Source organism: Trachinotus anak, unplaced genomic scaffold (genome assembly GCF_046630095.1).
Source record: "Trachinotus anak isolate AG129_WGS33_773 ecotype Australia unplaced genomic scaffold, CSIRO_AGI_Tana_v1 ptg000026l, whole genome shotgun sequence".
Lineage (NCBI taxonomy): Eukaryota > Metazoa > Chordata > Actinopteri > Carangiformes > Carangidae > Trachinotus > Trachinotus anak.
In genome coordinates, this window is record NW_027273877.1 from 2,798,184 (window position 1) to 2,824,371 (window position 26,188).

General features: G+C 43.1%; 1 protein-coding gene across 11 annotated transcripts in view; it reads left to right on the top strand.

Annotated features, from left to right (window-relative positions):
* The first annotated feature begins 2,488 nt into the window (after positions 1–2,488).
* Positions 2,489–26,188, top strand: part of tns1a (tensin 1a) — a 78,811-nt gene continuing 55,111 nt past the window's right edge. For 5 of the 11 annotated variants that reach the window (XM_071464143.1, XM_071464152.1, XM_071464144.1 and 2 more), the window contains exons 1-3: positions 2,490–3,297; positions 22,466–22,580; positions 25,544–25,581. In XM_071464143.1, coding sequence (XP_071320244.1) covers positions 3,202–3,297; positions 22,466–22,580; positions 25,544–25,581 — 249 coding nt within the window. In that variant the 5' untranslated portion in view covers positions 2,490–3,201. Of the gene's footprint in view, positions 3,298–22,465; positions 22,581–25,543; positions 25,582–26,188 lie in introns of all 11 variants that reach the window. The other 6 variants (XM_071464146.1, XM_071464149.1, XM_071464157.1 and 3 more) reach the window with 3 other exon arrangements.

The window sequence follows — 26,188 nt, forward strand, 5'->3', positions numbered from 1 at the left end:
TTTTGGTGGCACATTTTTCTTACTCCTGCAGACAAGTAGCCGAGCACAGATATGTCATGCAGCTAAAACATTTAAGGATGTGCTATGTCAGGATTTGCTGCTGGTCCTTCAGCTTGAGACAGTGAGGAGCTTCTTTCTGTAGAGCTGCCATTTTACATCAACATCATCGTGACATCATACATCGACTGTTATAGTAAAGGGAGATATTTCTGTTGTTCCTCCAACTGTAGCCTCGGTGGACCAAAATGCAATGAGACATCATGTGCTTTACATGTATGACAGCTGAGAATCAGTGAGCTATATGCCCATAATCTCACCTGTGATAGAAAGCAACAAGTTCAGATACTGAAAGGCATTCTGGTAAATGTAGGAATGTGCTATGATGGTATCATCCCGATCCCTAAGTATTCCTAATGTAAGGTCTGCTTATTTCGGTCTGCTTAATTCGCTTCCCAGAGTTTAGACTGGGTCAGGTTTGGTCATGTGATAACAGGTGGTTGTATATTTATTTGGGGGTGGGGGGGGCAGCTGTAACTCCTTTCTGTGTTCAGAGATGGTCTCTGGTGTCTTCCATCATCTTCTGCCGGCCGACAGCTGCTCACAGTGGACGCTGTGACCAGTCGTGGCCTGTTGTTTGCAAACAGCTGATGTTGTCTGCCGCCGCTGCTCTTTCAGTCTTTTCCCCAGGGTCGTTGCTATTTCACCCATGTGGTGAATACACTCAGTACAATTCATTCCCATCAGTTATCTGACCAAAGAGATATGTGTCTCAAGGGGAATCACAAGTCTCCAAACTTATCTTAGTTTCTCTGGGGGAAGTAGAAAATGGACTAAAACCAAGCATTTTTTTCCTGAATTATTCACTGTGTATATCTACACGCTGCATTTTGCTTCATCATGAGCTGCTAGTGAGACAGTGCCTTGCTCAGTGTCAACTGCTGTTCATTGGTTTATGCCAGGTAAACCAAAATTACACTTTTTTTCATTCTTTCATTCATCATTCATTCATTCATTCAGTGGCTGCTGAGCAGAAGCAATGCACAACATTGACAAATAAATGAGATCATACACATTATTGTGAATAAGAAACAGACACAGAGACAAGATACTGTTCATTCAGCAACATATATGGACACATTACTTACTGTACATTCTGTATATGTGTGTGTGTGTGTGTGTGTGTGTATAGCATAGTATATATGCAGACGTGTACTGCAGAGCAGATTTTCCTTTATATAATAATATGAAGAGTAGCTCTTATGGGAGCAGCTCTCTGTCATCATTGGAAAGATTTGTATTTTTTATTGCCTGTGCTTTTCCATATGGCCAAACCATTTGTGTTATGCCCCCCACCCCACCCCACCCCCCCACGCTCCCTCCCCTTGCAGGCTAAGCTAGCTTTGGTTGACAGAACAGCATCCTCTCTACACTTTATCTCCCTCGCTCATTGCTTTGATGTGTTGTGATTGTGTTGGTGTGGCGGTTGTGTGCAGGGTGGGAGGGGTTGGAGATGGGGATAGGGACGGGGATGGGGGGTGTTGGTTGTAGCAGAGAAAAGCGTTCTGCAGTGAAAATGTGCTCCCACTGAAGCATAGAGAGACTGCAGCACAGTGAACGAGCCTGTGCACCACCTGCAGTCGTGTGTGTGTGTGTGTGTGTGTGTGTGTGTGTGTGTGTGTGAGAGAGAGAGAGAGGGAGAGAGGGGAAATAATCACCCAAGACACAATGATTCAACACCCTGCTCCTCTCCTCTTCTGCCATCCTCTACCCTTTCTTTCTTTCCTTCCCTCCTTCTCTCCTTTCGACCCAATTCTCCACACACTCCACAACCATCTCACCCCGTGCCTGCCTTGTATCAGCCTTGCACCGTGACGGCTGCTGCTTCGCGTCCGTTTGTGCGTGTGTGTGCGTGTGTGTATGTGTGTTGCGCATGCTGGTGTGTGTGTTCGCCTGTAGTCTCTGCTCAATATTCTCAAACACATACTCCCCTCCTGCCTCTTTCCTCCTCCCGCGATTCGCTGCCTTCCTTTTTGTCATTCTTCTCCTGATGTCTCTCATCCGTCCATTTTCACTCCTCCATTCACTCTTTCAGTCCATTCTGTCACTCCTCCACCTCTCCCAGCATCACTACTTGATGCGCACTTTTCGTTTGTACACACATTGCTGTCCCCTCTTGTGACACTGGCTTCAACTCTGAAATATGAACACAGAATGAATACACTGCATCTGTCATTCTCAATACAAGCCCCTTCTATTTTCCATCTTTTTTTTTCTTTCTCTTTCAGCCGTTCTGTTCCCAATCATTTCTCCCTTTCTCCCCCCTCCTCACTCTTCTGCTCCCCTCCTCCCGCGCTGGCTGAGTAAGTGCTGCAGCATCAGTGTATGTGTGTGTGTGTGTGAGAGAGAGAGAGAGCAGCACAGAGCAAGAGAGAGAGAGAGAGAGAGACCAGTGTGTGTAAGCTGAGTGTGTGAGCGCGAAGCACCGGGGATCCTGAGCTTGGAGGGGAGCCGTGTGATGAGAGGGGGGCTCTTCTGCCTGTGGATGTATGTGCCAGGACAGCTTTTTTTTTTTTTTTCTTCCTTTTGTAGGCGAGTGTATGTGTGCATGAATGTGTGTGTGTGAGAGACAGTGAGTGCGGGCATGCCAGCGTGCGTGTGTATGTGTAACAGTGTCGTCGATCAGCGACAGGCTCTTCGCATTATGCAGCTGACGGTGCTCATCACACTTTGAAGACTGACTCATCTAGACCGGGCTGTGGAGACAGAAGAGACGAGAGAGAGCAAGAGACAGATGGATGGAAAGACAGGAAGACAGTTTTAGGCTCTTGATGCTCTGGGTCCCTCTAGACCGTCCAAGGGTCTAGTCTGTTTGTGGGACGCCAGTAGCTCCACACCGGCCCCCCCTTGTTCCCCCACAAATTGGGATTGCAGACACACATCCAGACAGGTAGCCAAAATTTGCAAAAAAAAAAAAAAAAAAAAAAAAAAAAGCTCTGAAAGGAAAATAAATCCTCAGTCGTCGTCTGACTTGAAGGAAGGTTTTCAGTTCATTTCTGCTCCACGGACTAGGACAAGAGGGTCTCCTGCCTCCACGAGGTCTTTTTTCGCTTGACATCGTTCTTTTTCGGGGGTTGCAGGATCCTAACCCGGAGCCGAGGGGGGAGATAAGAGGCTGGCAGACGAGACGGGACAGACGCAGGCATGGCTCGCCTCAACTGGTGCCTGGCTGCCGTCATCAGCTGGGGCAAGTTCCTCTTCGCCTGCTTCTTCCCTCTGCGGGGGGCCAAGCGAGACAAGGTAAGACTTCATGGAGGTGGGGGCATGGGTGCTGGGACTGGGATTCAGTGGACTTAGAGGACGACTTCTGCACATGTCATCTTTCATGCCTCACTTCAGCCCATGCAGGCGACTTTCTTTGACAATAAATGGCATAAAACATACCTGGGATTCTCATCCTGCATGAAATATACATCAGGACGGGCCTTGTTCCCAGTCATACCACTCAGCCGTTACATGCATACAGTCGGCTTTACCCACACCACCAAATGACGTAGCTGTGAAAACAAGCTTGGCTGCTGGTCATGGACCATGGGTTCTGGAAGGCTGGTTGGCGTCCCTCTTAAGTGCTGATTCAAGGTCAGTGTTACATCTCCAAGTGGTCTCCAGGCAGCTGCTCCAGATAAAGATGGTGGGGAACCATGGGGATCGGATTTTGGATTTTCCACTTGCAGCAACCACCTGGAGCAAATGATAGTTCCTCCTGATGCATAGGGTCACCTTGCTTTCCCAACTGCAGAATTGTAATGCACCATTATTGGGGGTTTGCGTATTCCCAAGAAAGAGCTCTCACCTACCCCCCCATTCATCTCCTTCCACTGCATGTCATGCTGTATTTGCTCGTTTTTGATGAGGGGGTTGTGAGTCTTTCATCTCTGCGCCATATTCCGACGATCGAATGGCACATGTGTATGAGCACGAAAGGCCAATCTGAGTTCATTGAATGGTATCAGCTGAATGCACGCTCTCTTTTTTTTTTTTGTCTTCTTCCCCCGGAGCAAATGTTATTAGCAAAACCCGCACTGCAATCTTTGCCTTTTTCCTTTCTTTAGCAGATAATCAATCATGTGTAACAACTCCGGTATTTCTAAATGGCACTATTTCCTCTCGCACACTCCAACGTGCGCACTTCCACACATGCAAGGAACCCAAAAACGGTGCCTGAGGTGATCCTCTAATTAATGGTGATGTGTGGGATCATTTTTGGAGGTGATTTTATTTTTTTTTCTCTGCCACATTTTTAAACGGCACAAGCACCTCTCAAGCACAGAGCCCTTTTTTTTTTTAGAACAATGGTCCTAAGGCTAGAAACGGTGATCAAATCAGTGTAATGCACTGCATCCTCAGCAGTTTTTTAAAAAGAATGTGTTTCCCAGTGAGAAGTAAAAACACCTTTCGGGACTTTTCATCTCCTATATTTTCATCCTCAACTTTGGCTAATTTTGCATCATGAAAAGCTTCAATCCTGGGCATGAATCTCAGTCGAAAGGTTGGAAACTTGAGTGTTGCAGTGCTGTAACTCTCCCTCCACTGCAAGCTCTGTGCTGTTGCGTATGAGAAGTGTTTGGGCAGCCGTGGTGTTATAAAGTCTGGTGATGATGGGATTTGGCTTGCGGTGAGTGACGCCGTAGCGTGCAGTGCTGCAGCCGCCCGTCTCTCCGAGCCCCGACACCCTCCCACCAGCACCAGCACCAGCAGCAACCACCACCGCCACCACTGCCGCCACCCCCCTCCCCACCCCACCCCATTGCCGCAGCTCCTTATCTCTACACCCGCGCTCAATCCAACCACACTGCCCCTGTCGCACTCTCTCCTATGTGTGTGTACATGTGTGTGGAGCCTGTTAGTGATTGCGGACACACACCATACAATGAATCCCCAACCCATTATGTTCATTCAGTCGCAGCTTTTGTTCAGCCTGTGCTTTCAGCATTGGCCTTTTTTCCTTCAATCAAGAAAGACAGTTTCCTTTAGATTGAAATTTTCTCACTCGTAGAAACACTCGTGAAAACTGTCAATAAATCAATGTGGTAGATGACGGCTTTTTCACCATTTCTCAAACTGATCCCAGCCTTACTATTACAGAGAGGGCTAGTTTAGCCACATCCTCAACCCTTGTGCCTGTACTGTCAAATAGGACAGATGCTCCGCTTGCTCCACTACGTATATATATATATATATTGTACCCTTTGGCATGCTCTACATTTGTATCCTTGTTCCTTAGGAACATTCATGTAGCCCTCATGATGAAAATTTTACCTGATCTCTGAAAAGATCTCATTTTTCTCTGTATTTGACTGATTTTACAAGAATATTTCAACTTGTTTTAAATGGCACTCCACTCAAAATTTCAGTTTCTTCCCCCCTCTATGATCAACTTTTTGCTTTTTTAATCACAGATGAATGCAACATAATATATAGCTGTTAAAGTTGCCACGATGTATTGAGCCGATTATTGCAACAGCAGTTTGGTAGGTCACGGGTATATTTGTTAAGTGACCAGGAGAGTTGCCCTCCAACCTCTACAGCAAGTTTTGGGACAAGTAAATGAGATTTATTCCTCCAAGCATCATCCTTGGTCACTTTTTGCAGTGTACGTGACGACCATTCAGTCTGTTGCTGCTCTGTCGCTCCAGCTGCAGCACCAGAGCTGCTCACGTGACCGACTGGGAGGTGAAAGTGGAGAGGTAAGGCTCTGTGTCTTCCCTCCAAGGACCGCCTTGAGGTGTTCAGTTTCCATGGCAACGGGGCTCACGCGGCAGTTCCCGCACGATAGGGCCGGGTTACTACAGGAGATGGGCTGGGAATGTGGTTGGTGTGGCGTGTGCTTGACTGTGAATGGGTGGTGGTTCGGTAAGACAGAGCTACGGAAACAGAGAGGGAGGCAGCAGGATGATGATGCGTGAAGGTTTCCTCCATGTGTGTTACTATGGTGACATTATTGTGCTACTATGGAAGGGTAACAGTCTCCTCTCCTCTTTTCACATCCTCACATCCCATTTCCTTGTCTCTACAGTTTATCTTCCTTTCTGTTTCTTTCCTTTAAGTTCATTGATTCTTCTCTCCTTTCCTCGTATATCTCTGTGTTTCCTTTCTTTCCTTTCCTTTCCTCTCCTTTCACCTCCTCTCTCCTCCTCTCCTTGTCTCTTTTCTCCTCTTTCGTCCTGTTCTTTTTCTTTTCTTTTATCCAACCCCATCCCTTCATGTCTCCTCTCCTCTATTTTCCTTTCTTTCCATTGACATCTGATTTCCTTTTTCCTTTTTGTGTCTCCTTTCCTCCTCTCTCCTCTCCTCACCCTTTGTTTACTCTCCTCTCCTCTGTATTTGGTGTTTACTTGCTTCCCTATTCATTTAACTAATGTCCCCCCGGGCAGTAAATTCACATCAGGCAGTACTGCAGACAGCCAAAAGAGAAGAGGGTGATGGGAAAGCTGTCCACTGAATGGCTCCTTATTCTCTCCCTCTAGATTGCCTCTCCAGCATATGCATGAAAACCTCATTCATTGCTCGTTGTATTTATCACATGCTCCCAGCTTACCTTTCACACTGAGAAATATTGGCTGGCCCTGGCGAGCGCTGTGCAGGTACCGTGCCCAGAGAATTGCAGACTTCTACCCTGAATGGCTCAGTGTATTCTGGGCTGGCGTTCAGTGTGATGGATGCTTTGTTATTCTAGCATTAAAGCTTTAATGTGATGGATTCTCCAGCGACAGAAGAGGAGACTGCAGAGTCAATGTGGAATACTTTTCTTCAACTTTGCTCTTCTCTCTTCCTCTCCCCTCTTCTTTCTGTTTAAGCAGTGTATCTAATACAAGCAAAATATTTGAACATCTTGTCTAAGGCGTGTTTGCATTGGTGGAGCTGGTGATCAAGTATCACTCTCTATGTGCATTTGTCAGTGCATGTACATGTATGTGAACTTTTAAATAGCTACAGCAGGCTGCTAACATCATTAGTCTGGGCTTTAATGGAGAGTTTTACTGTCCAATGATGGTCCAAATTCATTTTTCCATGAGTACAATTCTGTTGGGGGACAACGTGAATGCATAAGTGTATGTGTGTGTGTGTGTGTGTGTGTGTGTGTTTGTGTGCCCGCCTGTGTGTTTTCAGTGAGGTCTGGCATGTTGCACTGGGAATAAGGGAATAAGAACCTGACCTCACTGTGCAAAAATGTTGTACTGAGAAAATACACCCCTCCCAATAGCAATGCAAAAATCAATGCTTTTTGCAGGTAGTAAAGTATCACTTAAATGGCTATTCTGGCTGCACCCAGAGACAAAAAAACAGCATAAGCTGCATGCTCGAGCACTGCTCACCATCTGCAGAGCGTCTGAGGGTTGGTTGGAGGCCACTAGAGGCTGCTAGCAACCCAGTTTAGACCATCTGGCTGCAGGGAAAGACTGGCTGTCATGTTTCAAACACTGGCACAGAATCCATTGAAAAACCAGTTCAGGAGTTAACATGACTGCCTCTGACAAACCAGTAGCATTTCTCCAATGTGTTGACACTGTGCTCTTTGCTTACTTTATGTTAATAGAGTTCCCACAGAGGCAGACACACACACACACACACGGATTATGTGTCAGGTTACCCTATGGATCGAGGTAACTGTTACAGTGGAAGTGATGGAGTGCAGCAGGGATCAATAGAGGGTGTTTTCTCAAAATGAATTGGCTCTTAGCCCTTTATGGATCTGACTGTGGAGTGATGTAATGTGTCCGCACTGCTGATATAATGTTGATTCAGTGCTGTACTTTATATAGATGTACACATGCATATAGCAATCCCTCACGCATGTGCTCAGAAATGCATACATGCATGTGTGCATATTTAGCATATGCAGACGCAGAGGACCTGGGGAGATTGAAAAAGCACACATATAGAGATTATGCGGGAATGCAGGGAGGTTAAAAAGTTAAAAGTTTAAAAAATAAAAGTTATCTCAAGGGAGATGTTAGTCCCCTACCTGCTCAGTCAGTGTGAATCACTTCAGGTAATTGTTTCATTTAAATGTATAGAATGTCAATATTGACCTATATGACGTATATGAATAAGAAAAGTATATTTCACAATACAATATAGTCCTAATCAATGAAAACTATATGAATCCTGATTTAACATTGTGCTATTAGTGTACAATGTAGGCCAATGTAGGCCACTAAGTTGGAAAGACGTGGGCATTTAATGGGCAGGACAGCTCTTAGGAAAGACACTGCTGATTTGCATTGTGGGAAGTGTAGGATCCAGGGGTTTTACACATAAGTCAAGATGTCTCTGCCTCCTCTGCATCTATTTTGACCTTTTGTAATGTGTCTCTGGCAGGTTTTCTAATGTTACAGGTAACACTAAATTACTTGAATATATGTGCACCTGTATATGCAACATCTGTAAACCAGCTCAGCTATATTTTCTAATCATCCCATCGGCTTCTACCTGTTAGTTTTTCATTGTTTGTCCATCCACATTTTTGAAGGAGGAGAGGAGCTCTGGAGACAGGAAAGAGTTGCTGATGAAAAATTGAAGTGACATTAGTGCAGACATGAGCAAGCATGCTTGCAGAAGATAGGTGGAGGGAAAGAGAGGTGAGGTATGCAATGCAAGGAAGCCAAAGGGGTGGAGGGTGGTCAATGAATAGAGTGTGTGTGTGTGTGTGTGTGTGTGTGTGTGTGTGTGTGTGTGTGTGTGTGTGTGTGTGTGTGTGTGTATGTGTGAGGGGTGAAGAGAGCGAGGGGAAAGGAGGGACTAACAAGGATCATTTGAGGAGAGGGGAGTTTTGGAAGGAAGAAAAATAAAGGCCAGGTCTCACCACCCCCTTTCCTTCATGGAATAAAGTTACCACACTTGAACAGGGACGGAGAGGAAGGCAGAAGAGAGAGAGTGAAGGAGCAGCAGTGGAGGAGGTAGAGCAAGCAACCAAGAGAGGGAGGGAGCTCAGATGAGGGAGACTGACTAAGGCCATCAGAGAGAGAGAGAAAACGAGAGCAGCATTCCCTTTCCCACCCTGTGTGCACCTCGCACGTCTGGCATGGATCTGTGTCACCAAAGACTGTTTGGAACCGCCGGGAATTTCTGGGAATACTGTGGATTTCTGCCGTGAGCCTCTGGTGGCACCTTTTTTTTTCTCCAGGATGCCCTCTGTCTCTCTGTCTCTGCCCTCCGCTCTGGCAGGAAGGGCCAGGACGTGGGTTTGCCTCTCCTGCATGTTCTGGGTAAGAAATCCTGGTCAGGGATGTGTGCGAGTATGAATCTGGGTCAGTAATCAGCAAAAGGTCAAGATCAGAATTTTTTCATGTTGTCAAGTAAAGAAGTATGACACTAGCTACCTGCATTTGTCAAATTTATGAATGACCTGATGGCTTTTTTTTTCTGCTCACAGGTTTCTAAATAACCATCCGTTATGATGGCAAGTGGGCGGTTATGTTTGTGAGTGAAGTGTAAAGAGGTGAACAGTTCATGGTCAAAGGTCTTGTCTTTTCAAATCACAACACAGCAGCACCACTGTGGCCTCCAAGCGCAGCATGTGTTTGATGTTTGTGGGATTTAAAGATTTGGCTGAAAGTTGGAGGTTTTTTGAAGGAAGTCTGGCTCAGAGGTTAGAAACTTAACACAGGTCTAATACCAGTAAATCTGGATGTTAGATTCCTTCCTTAACATCTTTCATATTTTAGTCACAGAAGGTCAAGTGTGTTTGGTCCTTTCTCATTTGTCCCACCGTGGATGGAATAGCTTCAAGAGCGTGATGTGCAGATCTACAGTAGTCGGCTCCGTTCCGTGATCCGGGGAAGACTAATCTAGTTGACTGCTCTGTGGCGACTTGCATCGGTGTGTTCTTGCGTCGAGTCCACGCGGCCTCGGCTGTAGAGCTATTTCTGGTTTCTCCTGTATAATTTAATCTGCTGCTGCTCACTTCTTCTCCTATCTGGGACTGAGTGAGTGTGTCAGGAACAGGGGGCTTTCCACACAGCATCTTGGTTAAGAATGAGAAAGAAAAAGTCAGGCACGCCAACACACCCCTGGACACGCATGAAGTTGTGTGTGGCCTTGGGAACGTGAATATGGACCGAAGAACGTGAAGTTTTTTTTCTTGTATTGTCACATTGTTTATGACTGCTCTCTTTTGTGTTTCAGAAACCCTTCTTCCTATACACACGTTAAATGCAAAATGTGCCTTTTAAGATGCTCTTCAGCCTCATAATCATACATCAGTGTGAAAAACCGGGGCCTTTAATATGTTATCATGTTGTCACATTTCACATTACCTAGCTCTTTATGCTCTTAGCCACAGCATAGCACCGTCTTTACTGGAGAAGTACTGTAGATTAATTTATTGCTTTTTTCGTTGTATAATATACACACAGTGTGTAATGATCACACCCAAGTGTTAAATGAAGCATCTGTCCTACTTTCCTGTAGCTTGCAGTGGAGGAGCGAGCCATTTAGATGTAAGGGGAAAGAGGCAGGGTGCAGGAAAAGCTCTCACGCAGTTCATATGCAAAGTAAGACATTGAGTGGTCCAGATGCAAGGCCTCCAGTCCAACATTATCACCCTTCAGATCAAGAACAAAAAGAGATGAACGCCGAGGAGGAAAGAGAGGGAAAGACTCATGAGTGTTGTGAGGTGTGACATCAGCAGAGAGAGGAGGAAGAGTACCGAGCAGAGGCTGAGTGACGTGCGAGGAGTGGGTTCTAAGAAAGCTCCTCAAATACATGCTATTAATAATTTATCAGCCCCACGCACAGAGAGAGAATATTAGATTTGACATGCTGACGGAAACAGCCACAAATGCAGGCTAGTTCCCTCAGCTCTGGCCAAATACTTCTGTGAGCTCATTACCGCTCAACAATATGCTAAGCAGCTCTGCCATGAATAACAACAACCGTTATTTGATGCAACACCGGCAATATGATTTTTTACATAGTCACTGAAGAATTTCCCGCTAGTGTTTACCCGAGTGCTGTCAGGGTGCTCCATTTAGACCTGGGATTACGTTCATGCTATCCTCCAGGGTCAGACTACAGACTGCAGATTTTTCATCTTTTCTGTCTCTCTTTAAAACAGCAAGGTGAGCGTGAAAAAGTGCAGTCAACTGCCTCAACAGTCAAATAATGTGTTTCTCTATTGCTTTGACGTTTGTCTTTTTTAACATTGCAGTATTATGAAAAAGGTCACTCTGCACACTCTGTAAAGGCCCCATCTGTTTTTTGAATTTTGGCTACCCTCTTGTTTAAATTCTGCTGAAGGTTTGGGCCTTTATCAAGTGCTACTTATGTAGCATTAACCCAAAATTAACTAAAAAACCCTCATATTACTGCATATTAAAGGTGCATTCCACAGATTTTAGAAATAAACATCTGTTTATTTGTCATAGGGAGAAGAAGGATGATAAAACATCCTCAGTGATGTCATCAGGGTCAAAGATAACCCTGATGACATCACTAGCAGATAGTTATTACTGGGTCTTGGAGATGGCAAATCTTTAACTGAAAGACTGTGTTTAAAACGTGTTGTGGAGAAAGACGTGGGCATGAGAGCGTCCAATGAAGGATGCTATGTTGTCGAATTATGGGACATTTTTTTAACCCAGCAACTTTATGGAAGTGCAATACCACATCTTTCAAGGAGCTCTTTAAAATGACTTCAGCCTTCCCAGCCACTCTACAAACACTGATCTGAAGACTTTCAGTAATGATTGAGTTCACTGTTCATTAATTGTTACATGGTATGAAGAATATTTATAATAAGATATAACATTGTGATATAGTAACACATAATGACTCTGGCATGATTTTGAAGCTGCTCAAAAACTGCTTCTGCGTCGTAGTCCAGCACAAGGCAGCTGAAACACTGTAAACCAAGATGTATTTTAGATCCATCATGTCTTCAGTTGTCTAACAGAGTCCCTTATTGACTGAACAGAATCCCCCGAGAGCTCTGAAAATCAATCAGGCTTTGATTGGCCTGTTACTGCCTGCCACGCCTCTGTGGGTGTCACCTCTCTATGAGTGGGTTTCTTGTGTGTGTTTGTATGTGTGTGGCCCAGTGTGTATTAGGAATGCCATTTCCCTCTGCTAATAACAGTGTATCTGTTAGCCATGCCTGGTGATTAACTCACGTTGAGTGAGGAGATTCATCTGAGTAATGAATCCGTCTTGGCGTCTCTTAGTGCAGCCGGGTAGCAGCAGTATCATTACTGTCCTTATACTCTCTATATCTCTATATCTCCAGGTAACTTGTGTTTGAGTTTTTGGAAACAAACATCTGAAAAAAACCTAAAGGATTCATCCTGGAAATGTGTTATTTTGTCAGTCAAAGATTGAAAGTGTGTCGCAATATTTGTGCTAGAAATCGAGTTATTTGAAAGAGGCAGCATTTTTCTGTCCGCAGAAGAACCACTTTTTTCTTTTACAGGAATAGAGAGAGGCAAATCTAAAAACAAAAAAACATTAAAGAACATCCTCAACTTGTCTCTACATCCAATTAATGGGCTATTTTTGAAACACTGGACAATGTCAAAGGTCAAATACTCTCACGTGTCTTCATCAGGGACTGCTGTTTTTGAAGTTGTGACCTTCTGGAGTCAGCGTTGTCCAAACTTTATTGCTCAATTTTATTACTTCATCCTGTTAACAGAGTGTTGTTGATGTGGATGTTTTGGGGGAAAAAAAATAAATAAATAAGAGAAAAAACTTTTCTTTTTCCAGGATGTAATGAAAATGGTGATGATATTTGTGGCTGTGATGATGATGTCCACCTCCAAGTGACATGAAACTGCACTCAGACCTAGTTTTAGCTTACAGCGTCCAGAGGGACCTCATGTCCTCCTCAGCTGCCACACAGGCTGTCTGTCCGCCGGTAGAGATCCCTCCAACTCCCACCGGAGCGTCCTCCATGCTCTCGTTCCTCTAACCGGTGCATTTGTGGATGTGTGTGTATGCATGCATGCATGCTGCATGGTAGTGTATCTTGGAGAATCAGACTGTCCCCTGAGAGTGTAGCCATCGCTCTGGCTAAACAATGCTCTGTGTATCTCAGGCCAGGTGATTTATATGCGATGTGACCGGATGCCTCCCTGCAGGCCCCCCGGGCCACCACCAGCCGGCCTGTGACCCAGCTTCAGCACACTTCCCCTGGGCACTGTGCACTGCTCTACCCCCGCTTCTCATGCCCAAGTCTGGATCTCTGCCCGTGTAGTTTAGTAGATGTTGGCTAGGATGCTGCAGATCTGTCTGCAGACACTTCAAAGATCAAAAAACCTTATCCTCAAAATCAAGGGTGACCATTGGAAGTAAGATTGAAATAATTACTGTAAAGCTGCAACAAATCTAACTTACATTCAATGTAGGGCTGCAAATAAGGATTAAGGATTCATTGATTCAATGTTTAGTCTGTAAAATGTCAGAATATTTCTCAGAGCTCAAGGTGACAACTACAAATTCCTTGTTTTGTCAGAGAAAACAGAGAAAAAGGAGTAAATGCTCACATTATGAAAATTTGGAACTTGTATGTTGTTGATGGTTTTTATATCCAATCAATGACCTCAGAACAAGTTAAACTTTCTTATTGATGCTATTTCAATTTGAACCCTTAGGTGTGGTTCTGTGTATTTTCTTTCCTGTTATTTTCTCAATTAATCAATCAGCCTGAAAATGCCAGTAAATCACAAAAAATGCTAGTGTTGTGTCGTGTCATGTCCTCTTTTGTCCAATCAACACAAAAGATATTCACTTTATTGTCAAATAAGTCAGAGAAAACCAGCAAATATGTACATGTAATAAGCAGGAACCACTCTAGCTTGAAAAATAACTTTCCCGGGTGTTCCTGTTATTTTGTACTATACCAATGTGCAAATCAGCAGGATGAGCAGGAAGCTGCAAACTGAAGAGATGGTGTGCAAAAGTGCAGCTTATGCATGTAAACAAAGCCACACACACACCTGAAAGCATAAAGTTGTAACATGTGTATTAACATGTAACACTGGGGAACGCGGACCTGCTTACAATCTACATTTCAAAGCCACATCTTTGTTGCGCTCTCGTCCTGTGCTTGTGCGTTGTTTTTGTCTTCCCTGACATGGACTCAAAGAGACGGGAGCTCATTAGCAAACATGGCATTCTAAGTTCATTAGCAGCTGACTAATGATCATAAGCGAGCTGGACTTCATGATCACAGCTCATTGATCTTTGTGTCTCTCTGTCTGCATATGGTATTGATCATATCGCACGCTCGCACAAACAGTACAGCACCTGCACACTCACGTACACACACACACACACACACACACACACACACACACACACACACAGACAAATGTACATGTTTATAGGTTGATTTGATGCATCCATAGGTATAATATCACAAACACATAAGTTGTGAGGTAGTTACAGATACACATGCAGTGTGTCTCAGTTTGCTGATGCTTGGAGGAGGAATCTACTACAATCTGGCAACCAGCCCATAGTGTCAGACCCCTGGGATATGTTCTTGTAGACTGATCCATACTCCCATGATGTATGGATGGAGAAAGGGAAAGAAATGTGTTGTATCAGTGTCTCGTAAATTGCAAAAATTCAGGTTAATGTGTTAAATATTTTTTGGCTTCTTTTGATTTGTGCTGTGCTTCATGTTTGTGATGCTAAATTGGATTCCTGAATGTGTTGAATTCCACCAAAAGTGAGTGTGCTTGTGGATTATACAGCCTGCTTGACTTGCTTTACCATGATCATGGGTACTTCTGCTCTGCCAATCATGATGAGCCCATAATCACAGTGAAGAAGGCCCCTCGGGGGTTATAACCAGAACAATGACTATCCTGATAGGAGCTTTCACTCTCCCTCTGTTATTTTCCCATCTACTGTAAAAATGTTCATAATTGGAGGGCCATAGGACGGCCCCTCAATCAACAAGGGAGTCATGGTTTAGAGTTTCTAATTTAAGGGTCTCTGACATGAAGAATTTAGGATACCCCTCATTTTTGCACTGAGTAAAGCCGGTGAAACAAACATGATTTGGGAGCGCAGTTCCATTGAAATCGTCCTGCAGAGTGATCGTAGCCACTCTGCTCATTTCAGCCGTTTGATATAACATCTGCGTGTTGACATCACAGATTCAGAGAGAGTTCAGGAACGGAGGCTGCCAGCGAGAGCAGAGTGTACCGCGAGGTGAAGCAGACTCTTACAAAGTTCAGTAAAATGCGCAACAGAAGTCTGATGTGGATTCAAATAATCTGAAGAATTCTGTCATTACAGGATCATTCATTTGATTTTAAACCTAATAGATCATTATAAAGGATCCAGCTTTTTCTGATCATATAAATGGAGAACCGGACAGTATAGAAGAATTAGACAAATAAGCACAATGAACAATTTGAAATCGAGAGAATCTGTCTTGCAGGACAGTTCAGACATGTTTTTTACTGCATCCCCGTCTAAGTTTCTTTACCTGTAGACCACATGGAAGTACGTCACCATGCCATCATTTTCATGTATCTATAAAACTGCTTTATAGAATGGGAGAAAGTATGAAACATGGAAATGTTGACACTTACAAATTTTGCAAATATCATCCAGATTCTCGTTTCCCCTCTTTATGTGTTTCTCGTTCTCGTTTTCTCTCTCTCTCTCTCCCTGTCTCACAAAGGCGCCCATTGTTCCTGACAGAATTTCAATTTGGTGGAAATTGAAAGCAGGTGTGGCTCAGCTTTTTCATCTTGGGGGGGTGCAGGACTTTTCTCTTTCCCCGTCCTGTTAGTTTCTGTGGGGCCTGTTCCTCATGCTCGACTTCACTGAGTCATGGCGTCCAGTGTTCAGGCTGGTCTTGGCATTCTTTGTCTTTGTCCTTTTTTATTTTTTTTTCCCTGAGTGACTCATTCGCTCCCTGTCTTCATCTCGTCCATCAGCCAGGTAGTCCCTCATTCAGAAAACTATTCACCTCTTCAGGTCACCCCCTCACTTTCTTTCACACAGAGTGAATCTTCAACGGTGGAAATGCTTTACATGTAAAGGAGGAGTATTTAGTGCAGCCTCTAGGATTCCTTTGCAAGAAAAAAAAGCCCAGATTTTATTTTTTAAGAGACAAAAAAATTGCACCCAAGAGAAAGATCATGTGATCCTGCAAAATTTTATAGAGAAAAACACAAATTCAGCTAAAAATGTCCTCAACCTCTAACTTTAATCTCCAAAGGTCTGTATTTACTGCACTAATTGTTTCTGTGAGACAGTTATTGCACATCAGGGGACACAGGGTTTGTGTCAAATTACATCATTATGCAAAATGATACTGTAGCCTACATCTTTACTCCAACATGCCCCTCGTTGTGTTTCTGAGCCACTCTTCCAATTCATGCAGAAAGACTTTCCTCTCACGGAGCTTTAAGTGGAGCCACATGTGGTGTTTTACATTAGAAGTGGCATGTTGGCCATGCATATGGGAACGAAGCTGGAAGTTTGCGTTGACACATGTGAACGAGCGAGAGTGTGAGTGTGGATTTGAATGTGTGGGCCTTAGTTCCAGATGTAGCAGCTAAAAATGCACCTGGCAAAAACAGGAGGTCCTGACTGCAAACATTTACCCTCAGACTGAGGCTCTCCGCTCTTGACAGGGTGGGTACGGTGGGTTTGTTTGTGCGTGTGTGGCTTTAGAGGACTTTTGTTTTGGCGGTCAAATATGTTGTTGTTGATCGGAGGATATGCAAAGTAAAATTCGGCTAAAAAAGTGCAGAAAAAATATTTTGAGCTGTTCTTTAAATCAATGAGCAGCATGAAGAATGAACTATGTGTTTTTATTGATGTATTTGAATTTATTAAACAACCAATCAAATGGCTCTGGAAGGAGTTCCATCTTTTTTGGATGAAACAAAATATTTAAATTTTAGTTAGTTTAGCTAGTTAGTTACTGCTAGCTACTGAGGCTAAATTACAGTATAAAGATAACAGTCAGCAAAAGAACGACCTTAAAGTTTGAACCTCTATGTATATCATCAAATTAATTAGTAGGGAACAATTTCTTCAATTATTTTCAATATTTAAGAAGCTGTGAATGCAACACACACATCACCTGCTCATGTTGCAACTACAGTATTTCTGTCTTTGTCTTTCTCTGTCCTCATTTTGTAAACTTGTGAAACACAAAATGTTGTCTGAGCATAAGCAGAGCTATAATTGTGTTTATACATTGTAGCGTCCCCCATCAACATGACTCCATGTATTTAGCATATGTCCCTCGTGCACGTGCATGACTGGATACACATTTCTGTTAGGATCATTTGTCTGTGCCAGGACTAATTTGTGTCCATGCGTCATCTCTGAGCAGAAGGACAGAACGGTGCCTTTGAGAGTTGTCCTCCTCCCCTCCCTTCCCCTCTACTCTCCCTCCCTTCCTTTCACTTCCCTCTTGCTCCCTCATCTTAGCTCTAAGTGGGGTCGCGGTCGAGGTAGCGTAGTGATGCTTTTCATTAGCTAAGTGCAACTGGGGGAGAGGAGCACAGAGCCTTGATTTACTGGGCCCGCTGTCTATATGCCTGGACACACACACACACACACACACACACACACACACACACACACATAGACACACACACACTCACAGAAACACCTTCTCTCCTCTTCCTCAATCCATGGCTCTTAGACTGTACACTCTATCCCTTTATCCCCCCTTTTTTCTCCATATACACCAATTTCCCTTCCCCTCTCTTGCTGTACTTCTCTTTCTGTTTCTCTGCATAACTCTCCTCTCCATTTTCTCTCTCCAGCCTCTCCTGGGAGTCTCCCTCTAACACGACACAGAGGACAGGGCTTGTAATTTTGCCGTTTTCTCTGTCAGTTTGTCTTGTGGATGACCGCTTTCAGATGTGCACTGCGTATGTAAAAATTTCAGTATTTCAGATGGACACCCTTAAGGTGACTCCAAGTTTCCATGATTGTAAATTCTCTGATTCAGACAGCTTTAATGATGAACGACTGATGATGTATGATGTATTATTTTGAAAAAGAAATAATCTTGGCTGAACATTAATGAAGTTTTCAGACAGGTTTTTTTCATAATACACCATACTGTACTGATAAAGATGATTGCATTTCTTCTTCCAAACAATCTCACATCAGCTGTAGATTTTAATGCTTAGTTAGTTTGGAAAACAGATGACTAATATTTGTGGAAAGAAGAAAGTTGCAGATCACCTGGTCCTGAATGTTCTTTGGGCTTCTTCTTGATGTGAAGATTAGGGGGACAAAGTGTTTCGTACCAGATGATAATCTGTCACGGATGGTTTAGAAATGGGTGGCATTCATTAGTGAATTGCTTTTCTGTTTACAAGCCTAATTGTGAGTTTTAATAACATCTTTACTCCCTGAAGAAAAAAGTATTTTCAGAAACCAGAGCCAGTGAGAGCCGATGAAACTATGGGACTCATTTCCATTGTTGAAGGCAGAGCCTGAGTATGATCTCTCTTTCTCTCTTTGTTGATTACCTGCCATTTAAGCTGCTGAGGCCCTTTTCCCTCTCGAATCCCAGATGCTGCGTGGCAGCCATCCAAGAACCATTTGCACTCCTGTTGTGGCGATACTCACTGTGGGCCTGTGTGCCAGGGCATGCATGTTTCTGTGTGTGTGTGTGTGTGTGTGTGTGTGTGTGTGTGTGTGCAAACTTGTGGTTGTATGTTTTCTCTCTTCTGTTTTTTTTAAACCTACCTCATCCATCATTGCTTGACAGGACACACTGACCCAAGTTGCCGTGGCAGCCAGGTAACCATGGCACCTGCCTGTGACACAGCTGGCTGCGTCTGATTGGTTTAACCGGCGGCTTTCTGCCAGGTCCTCTTTAACATCGAGGCTGTAGAGTGGCACCAAAGTGCTTCACCTGCTATTTTTAAACCCAGCCAAGCCTTAACTACAAAACTACATCTTATTAAGTCATTTAGTCTCAGGTTTAGTCTGAAACCCTTTTTCTTTTGAACAATTAAAGATGTACGTCTTTAACATCAATGAATATCTTGCAAGAATACAGAGCAAAGCAGGTGATCCCATTAGCATTTTTTCTTATTATATATTTAATTATTTGTCATAAAAAAACATTAAAAAAATATTTACCTTACTCCACTCTCTCAAAATATTCATGAATACTTAATTAGATGACTTGCATATCAGAATACTGTCATGGCATGTTTGTCTAGCAGGAGGAGATAAAAAAGCTTTTAATCAGTGATCAATGGGAAACTGCCAATAGGAAAACTAGGGAAGCATCATATTTCCTTATTTTATATAATATACTCCCTCTTGCACTCAAACACTATCCTTTAATTTGTCTGTCTCAGCAGTCCTCCAATCATCCTGATGCTTATCAGTCAGCTCACATTACCTCCCCTCACTTTAATGAATGTGTGTGGGAGAAATGTCTGTGGTGTGACTGTGTTTAAACCTGAGCTGCTGTTTGGTACATCAACAAACACATGGACGAAGCAGGTCATTAATGAGACGGATGGCAGAGCGGTTGTTAATTAAGTCTTTTGCAGGAATTATCAGCATGCCTGTAGCATATTGTTGGTTGGAAAGCTACCTGTTGTGATATGTTGTGTCTGGCCCTGTGCAGCCAAGGTCAGCCATGATTCCTCTGGAGCTTATTGCGAGCGTGTCGCACTGTGACAAAAGCCATTAAGATTTAGGGAGATAGGGGAGCGAAAATGCTGAGAAACACACTTCTGTAAAAGCTTTGAGCCAAATTGACTGCAGCACATGAAGAGAGAGAGAGAGAGAGAGAGAGAGAGAGAGAGAGAGAGAGAGAGAGTGAGAGAAAAGAAAAAAAGCAGTGCAGCTTCAGAAAGTCGCCAGAAAATGAGCCAGAGGGCAGCGAAGCAAAGGATTAGACAGCTTATTCTTTCTTTCATCAGTGAGCCTCATCACACCTGCAAACAGCATTAGTAGTAGTAGGCTGTGATGTGTGTGAATTGGAGGCACATTGTAAAGAGCTTTGGATAAAAGTTACATAAATGCAGTCACTTTGCTTTGGTTGCACTTTGGTTATTGCAGCCAAAAAAAGTTTCTGCGTATGTAGTGCAATCTAGAGTTTGAATGCAGCAGGCAGTCCAGAATTAACATGCAACATACGCTCAGACATGAGTGTTTGACAGTTTGTAATGCCTGTGATCTGTGGGAGATTGCATGTTGTATAGTTATTTTTCATCACCGCAATTGTTCAATTCTAAGTTTTTGTTTTATGCTAGATGCCCATTTGGTTTCAAGTGCAAACAGAAAATGCAAGAAACCTCTATGAGAAAACCCATAGTCCATAGCAGATGACACCTTGGGTCTCAATGTTAGGCTTACTACCTGTATCTGATTAGAAATGGTGAAACCTCTGATAGTAAGAGCTGTCAGATTATGGAGGAAAACATGCAACGTGCACACAGACATTTTATTTGTTTCACCTTTGTTTGACAGTGGATTTTATGGGAAAGTGACATATGGGACATAAGTGGAAGCACTCATAGATAATTTGTTGGATTTGCTGAATTAGTGTTAATTATTCCTAGAGGCTCAGTCACTTCAGTCAGTCTTTCTAAGGTGATAGTTGGAACAAGGTGTCTATAAAATACTGTTTTCACTAAGGAACACCAAGATTTACAGTCCAGTAGAGCCCAACCCAGACCAGCCCAGCTGCACAAATACACAAAGGAAATGACATCATCATTATGACTCAGTGAGGAGGGTGTTCAGATAGAGGGATGGAGAGGGGAGCTCAGGAGAGGGGAATCCAAGAGGGTGTTTGTTCTCCTTGGCCTGACTTTGAGCTGCCAGACGAAGAAATGGGAAACGAGCAGATCTTGAATTTGCTGTCTGTCCCTGTTGTCTTTGTTTTTTTTATGTTATTATATTTGACCTTCAGATTTGGAAAAAGAGTATTACTCTAACCCAGACAGCCTTGCACAATAGCATAGAACCCGATCAAATCACATGTAATCTCAGGAAGTGGGAGGGAAAATGCATGACCAGAAAGAGAACTCTTACAGAAATGACTGTGATTTTATGGAGCTCTCAAGCTTTCACTGTCACATTTAGCTGCTTTAGAGTAAAGGCACCTTCAAATGTAACACTAGTGACCTAGTTACAGTACTCTTGGCTGCATTTTGCATGCTCCTGGTTAAACTAATGTTCAGCTGTTTGGATGGAAAATCACATTTTAGCACAGTGGTGCTTTGAAAGTGTTGGAAATGTCAGATGTACATTAGATAAGTCATGGAATTAATTTCACAGAGATCCTCCTTGTTGTTATTCTGCCAACGAGCTGTATGCACACACCAGCTGCAGTCCCACCTTCATCATCGTCATCCTTGCCTTTAGAGGAAAAAAGTGTATGCGCTCCTTCTTTGCTGCTCTGCTCGGGTTTTGCTGCAGTTTCTAGAGCTGCTGTGTCCTCAGGCTGCTATGAAAAATATTCCATCACCGCCAACCCCCCCGCATAGAGTACAGTACATACACTCACATAGACACATATGCACAGATGCATACACACACAGGCGTACATCATTCCTGGAGTTTTTGAGGTTGCTGGCTGCTGTGAGGCTTTTTTTTTCTCTCTCTCTCTCTCCTCTTCATCATTAATTAGTCATTTAATTAGAGAACTTCAAAGTGAAAACATCCTCTGCTGGTGGGCGGACTGTGTCAGCGCATGTGTGTCGGTGTGTGTGTGCATGTATTTACCAAGTAATGTCAGTTATGAAAGTACATGACCATGCAAATTATTATTTTTTTTTTTGTTAAATGATGGTGTATGGTAGAAAAACATGATAATATGATGTTTACGTCTGAATCATTTTGCCATATTGCTGCTTTTTGTATAAGATTGCGAAACTTTGCTTTTGATGGTTTTAAGTGTGGCTGCAATTAGTGATTATCCATCTATCACACTGTAATTACTTTTTAAACCAATCAAAACAAAGAAAAGCTGAAAAATTCTCACATTGTGAAGAAGAAACCAGTGAATTTTTGGCATTGAAACTTAGTTAAAGAATTAAGCAATTCTAAGTATTTTACACTGAATACAGTACTTTCTCAATTCTTCATAAGTTCTATGTAACAGTAAGTAAGTACTGGATGTAACAGCCTGTTCTTTTGCTCTTTAGGGAAGAGAATTGTTCATTTTCTCACATATGAAGAAAGATGTAAACTCAGCCAGAGTGAAAAAAAAAAAGTAAAGGAAAAATATCCAATATAACAAAGACACAAGTGAACCGGTCAACTGAAACCAAATGCCATCAAAGACTGGATCAAACCCCCATGTGCAGCCGTAGACGGATATATCATAGCTGAATTCCAAATGTGTTTCCATTGGCCGTGGACCCGCTGGCATCGGTTCAACCCACTCACTCCCAATCTCTCTCTCTCTATCTCTCTCTCTTCCTCCCTCGTCTCACCTCAGCCCGATGAGCTGGAGGGCGTCCACACACACACCTTCAAGCTGAAGCCATTCAAGAAGGCCAAGAGCTGTGATATATGCAAGCAGGCCATCACCAAGGAGGGCCTCATCTGCAAAGGTGAGTGTCTGGGATGTTCTCCTGAATTCATGGATTTTACAGAGCAACATTTAAAAAATGACATGAAATAAACCTGCGTTAAGCTTTATGACCTTACAGCCTTAATTAGGTTGTGAATTCAACTGTGAATAGTTGAACATTTTGGGAGACATGTTTATTACCTTTTCAAAAATGAAATTAGATCATTACCAATTTAAAAAAAAACAAAAATTTTAGGGGTGTTAAGTGCCATTTTTTTGCACAGATGTGGAAGGGTGAGGTTGAATTATGTCATCTCACTTTCAAAACAAAGGGACTAACAAAGTATTTCCAAAGATGTTAAACTGTTCCTTTAATCTGTGAAACGGCTTAAGAGTTTAAGTGTTCTTATATTTTATGTTACCATATTTAATGTCCATCGCAGTGTCCATCACAGCACAAGGTGAGGTCTTCAGGTCCCTTGTTTGCTCCAACCAAGGGAAAGTCTAAAGATTGCAATGATAGAAATTGTTTCTGGCAGCTGTTGCTGCTAGAAACATAAAGCTGCATCAGTTGATGTGAGCAGAGGATTTTTCCCAGGAAAGGCCTCTCAGATATCAGGTCTTTAGAACAACAAATGCAGGTTCAATCACTGTTGTTTCATTTTTGATAGATTGCACCACAATCCAAAACCGCTGCATCTTTCCTTTCAAATTCCATATGTACTTTACATGAGTCTCTGTCAAAGTGTGTCTCCCTTTTGTTTGACTGCTTTTGTGCATATACAGTATAGATATAAGTACAGTATGTGTCTGCTGTTTCTTTCCCTTCCTCCTCCCTCCCTTTAAGCCCCAGCCTCCCGTCACTTCCTCCACAATCCAGTCACATGTTTTCGATTCTAATTTTAGAAGAACTTAAGGTTTTATTGTCACTCCAAGAAAAGTCCAGGGGACATTAACATTAGTGGACTCCTGGGCAGCCTCACATTTTCTCTCTTTCTTCCTTCTTTTCTCCCTCCATCTCTCTTTACACACTTTCACCCCCTCTCCCCTTTTCTTCCTTTTTGAACTACAAACACAGCTTCTTTAGCAGAGGCAGAGATGACAAACACACAGAAGCCCGGCAGTAGGGGAGCAGGCTTGTATAGGGCTTTGGCTGAGGATTTGCTGTTAAAATTAGCATGGCTGCTGCTGCTGCATTAGCCTAGATAAGAGGGAAAAGGGGGAGAGAGGGATGAGGGGTGGGGGGTAGAGTGAGGCAGGATAAAGAGAGAGAAATTGGGGTATAGGAGGATTGGGAGATATACATGGAAAACAAAGGAAAGAGAGTGCAAAGCGGAGCATAGGAGAATTACTTTCCCTTTCATCCCTCTTTTGTTCATCCATGCACGATGTTAAAATACAGGAGAGGGCATTACGCTCTCCTTGACAAATGGTAAATGTTAAAGTCATCCAGCTAAAAGCCCAAAACTCCCTCCTTAAGTCCGACAGTAGCAGAATGTGCACAAACCTGCGCTTGTGCATTCAGCAAAAAATGATACTGTGGTGTATGTTCACAAGCAGAACATCTGGACACATGTTCATCTGAGCATCCTTCCTGTCCTTCGCGGTTACCAGGAAGTGTTGCTAGGTGCCCCGTGAAAAGGCCACGTTGCTAGGGGGCTTGTGGCCAATAGATAAGATATGACAATTAGTCAATGTGCTGTGCATTCATACAGATGTGTGCACACATGTTCTAACTCACTGGTTTCCTGCAGACACTGAATCTGAATTCACGGGGCCAGACATCGGCATCCATAGCCATTTATTTGAATTCTCTCCATGTCAGTGCAGTTTTTACATGTTAGCATCTTTCAGAGTTAATTGAACACTGTTACACTGGTTTGGACAGCTGCCTCTCTGATTGGACAGGCAATTATTCACTTACCATCTCCAAATAATTACCAATCAGCACTCCACAGGCAAAATTACCAAGTGATCCATTTATCACCATTACACAGGTTTACCTTAATTAAGCAGAGAGTGTTTTTCTAACAGTCTCCTTCTCTTTAAGACCACCCAGAGCAGTCTTTTACCAGGCACTGCACCACCACCACTTTTTTCTTCCTCACAGGTTCTGCTCACACACACACACACACACACACACACACACACACACACACACACACACACACACATTCTTGTCTTACATTTGCTGTGAGGACACTGATCAACATAATACATTCCCTAACTCTAACACTAAAACCAAGTCTTAACCCTCAAAAAGCCTTGTGAAGTTGTGAGGACTGGCTAAAATGTTCCCACGCTGCTAAAATGTCCCCACAATGCCAAAATGTCCTCACAAGCCTAAAATCTTCACAATGCCAAAATGTCCTCACAAGAATGGTTTCAAACCCAAATTTGTCCTCACAACAATAGAAAGACATGGACACATACACACAAACACACACACACACTCATACCACCTGGGGACCACCTAGGTTGACAGCAGGTGTGGAGGGTCAAGTGTCATAACTGCCCAGACGTCAAAACATGACCTGGAGGTTGACATACTCTCGCTCTGTCTCTGTTTCTCATGTTCAATTCATATTAAACCTCTTTGAGGAAGCATCCACTCATAGTTTTGATCTATTTTAACATTTTTTATACAATGTTTTTACCATTTTGAAGCTCTTACATAAGGAAAAGTTCAATTAATGGACGGATGTTTGCTTTATGTGACCACTTGGGGGCAGCACCACAGCATGTTAGGACACAGTCAGCAGAAATGATCCGTTCAGACAGAAATATCATAGGATTTTTCTTTCCAAAAAAAATGACAGTGTGTTTTTCTTTTCTTTCTGAGCACTTCACTTGTAAAATGGATGTTTACTCTCCCTCTTGCATTGATCTCATATGGAGATTATGTGCATATATGTGTGTATTTTTTGACCATTCAGTGACATTCAGCTGTGATTCTTCCGTCCACTCTTGTCTGTTTGAATGACATTGTCTCTTTTCTTTCAGCTTGCCGGTTGTCCTGCCATAAAAAATGTGAAGTAAAGGTAAGAGAGAGAAGGTCTTCTACTGCAGATTACTCCTTGTTGCCATTATTTATGCAACATAAAATTGTTGAGCAAAGTGATGAGCCTCCAAAAACAGAATAATGTGAGACCTTCATGAGAGGAAGTAAAGCCATCATCTCTGCTTCCTCGCATCGAATCTCATATTCCACGTTTCCACCTCTTCACAATCAGTCACCATCATTTGATCCCAATCTGCAGTGGAAAGGGGAAGAACGCACAGGGGAGAGTAAATGAAAAGAAAGGAAAGGAGGGATGAATGATGGAAAGAATAGAGGAAAAGGGCGGAGGGGAAGAGCGTAACAAGTCTATTCTTGGTGGTTTCAGTTGAGACTGGTTTCCCGATTCTTACTTCCGACTTCCTTTCCTCAAAAACATCCACAAAGCTGTCGCTGTACCCAAATATTACTATAGGAACAAAAGCTGTGTGTTCCCAAACCCATCTGAGGAAAAATCTGCCAAATACCTCTAAAACCAGGCAAAGCCATTTGTGGTGGCAGTTGGAGGAATAATCAGGATAGCCAGAATCCTGAGTCATTCATTCTGGTGGTGACAGACATTGGACAGGAAATGTTTTGACAGAGGAGGA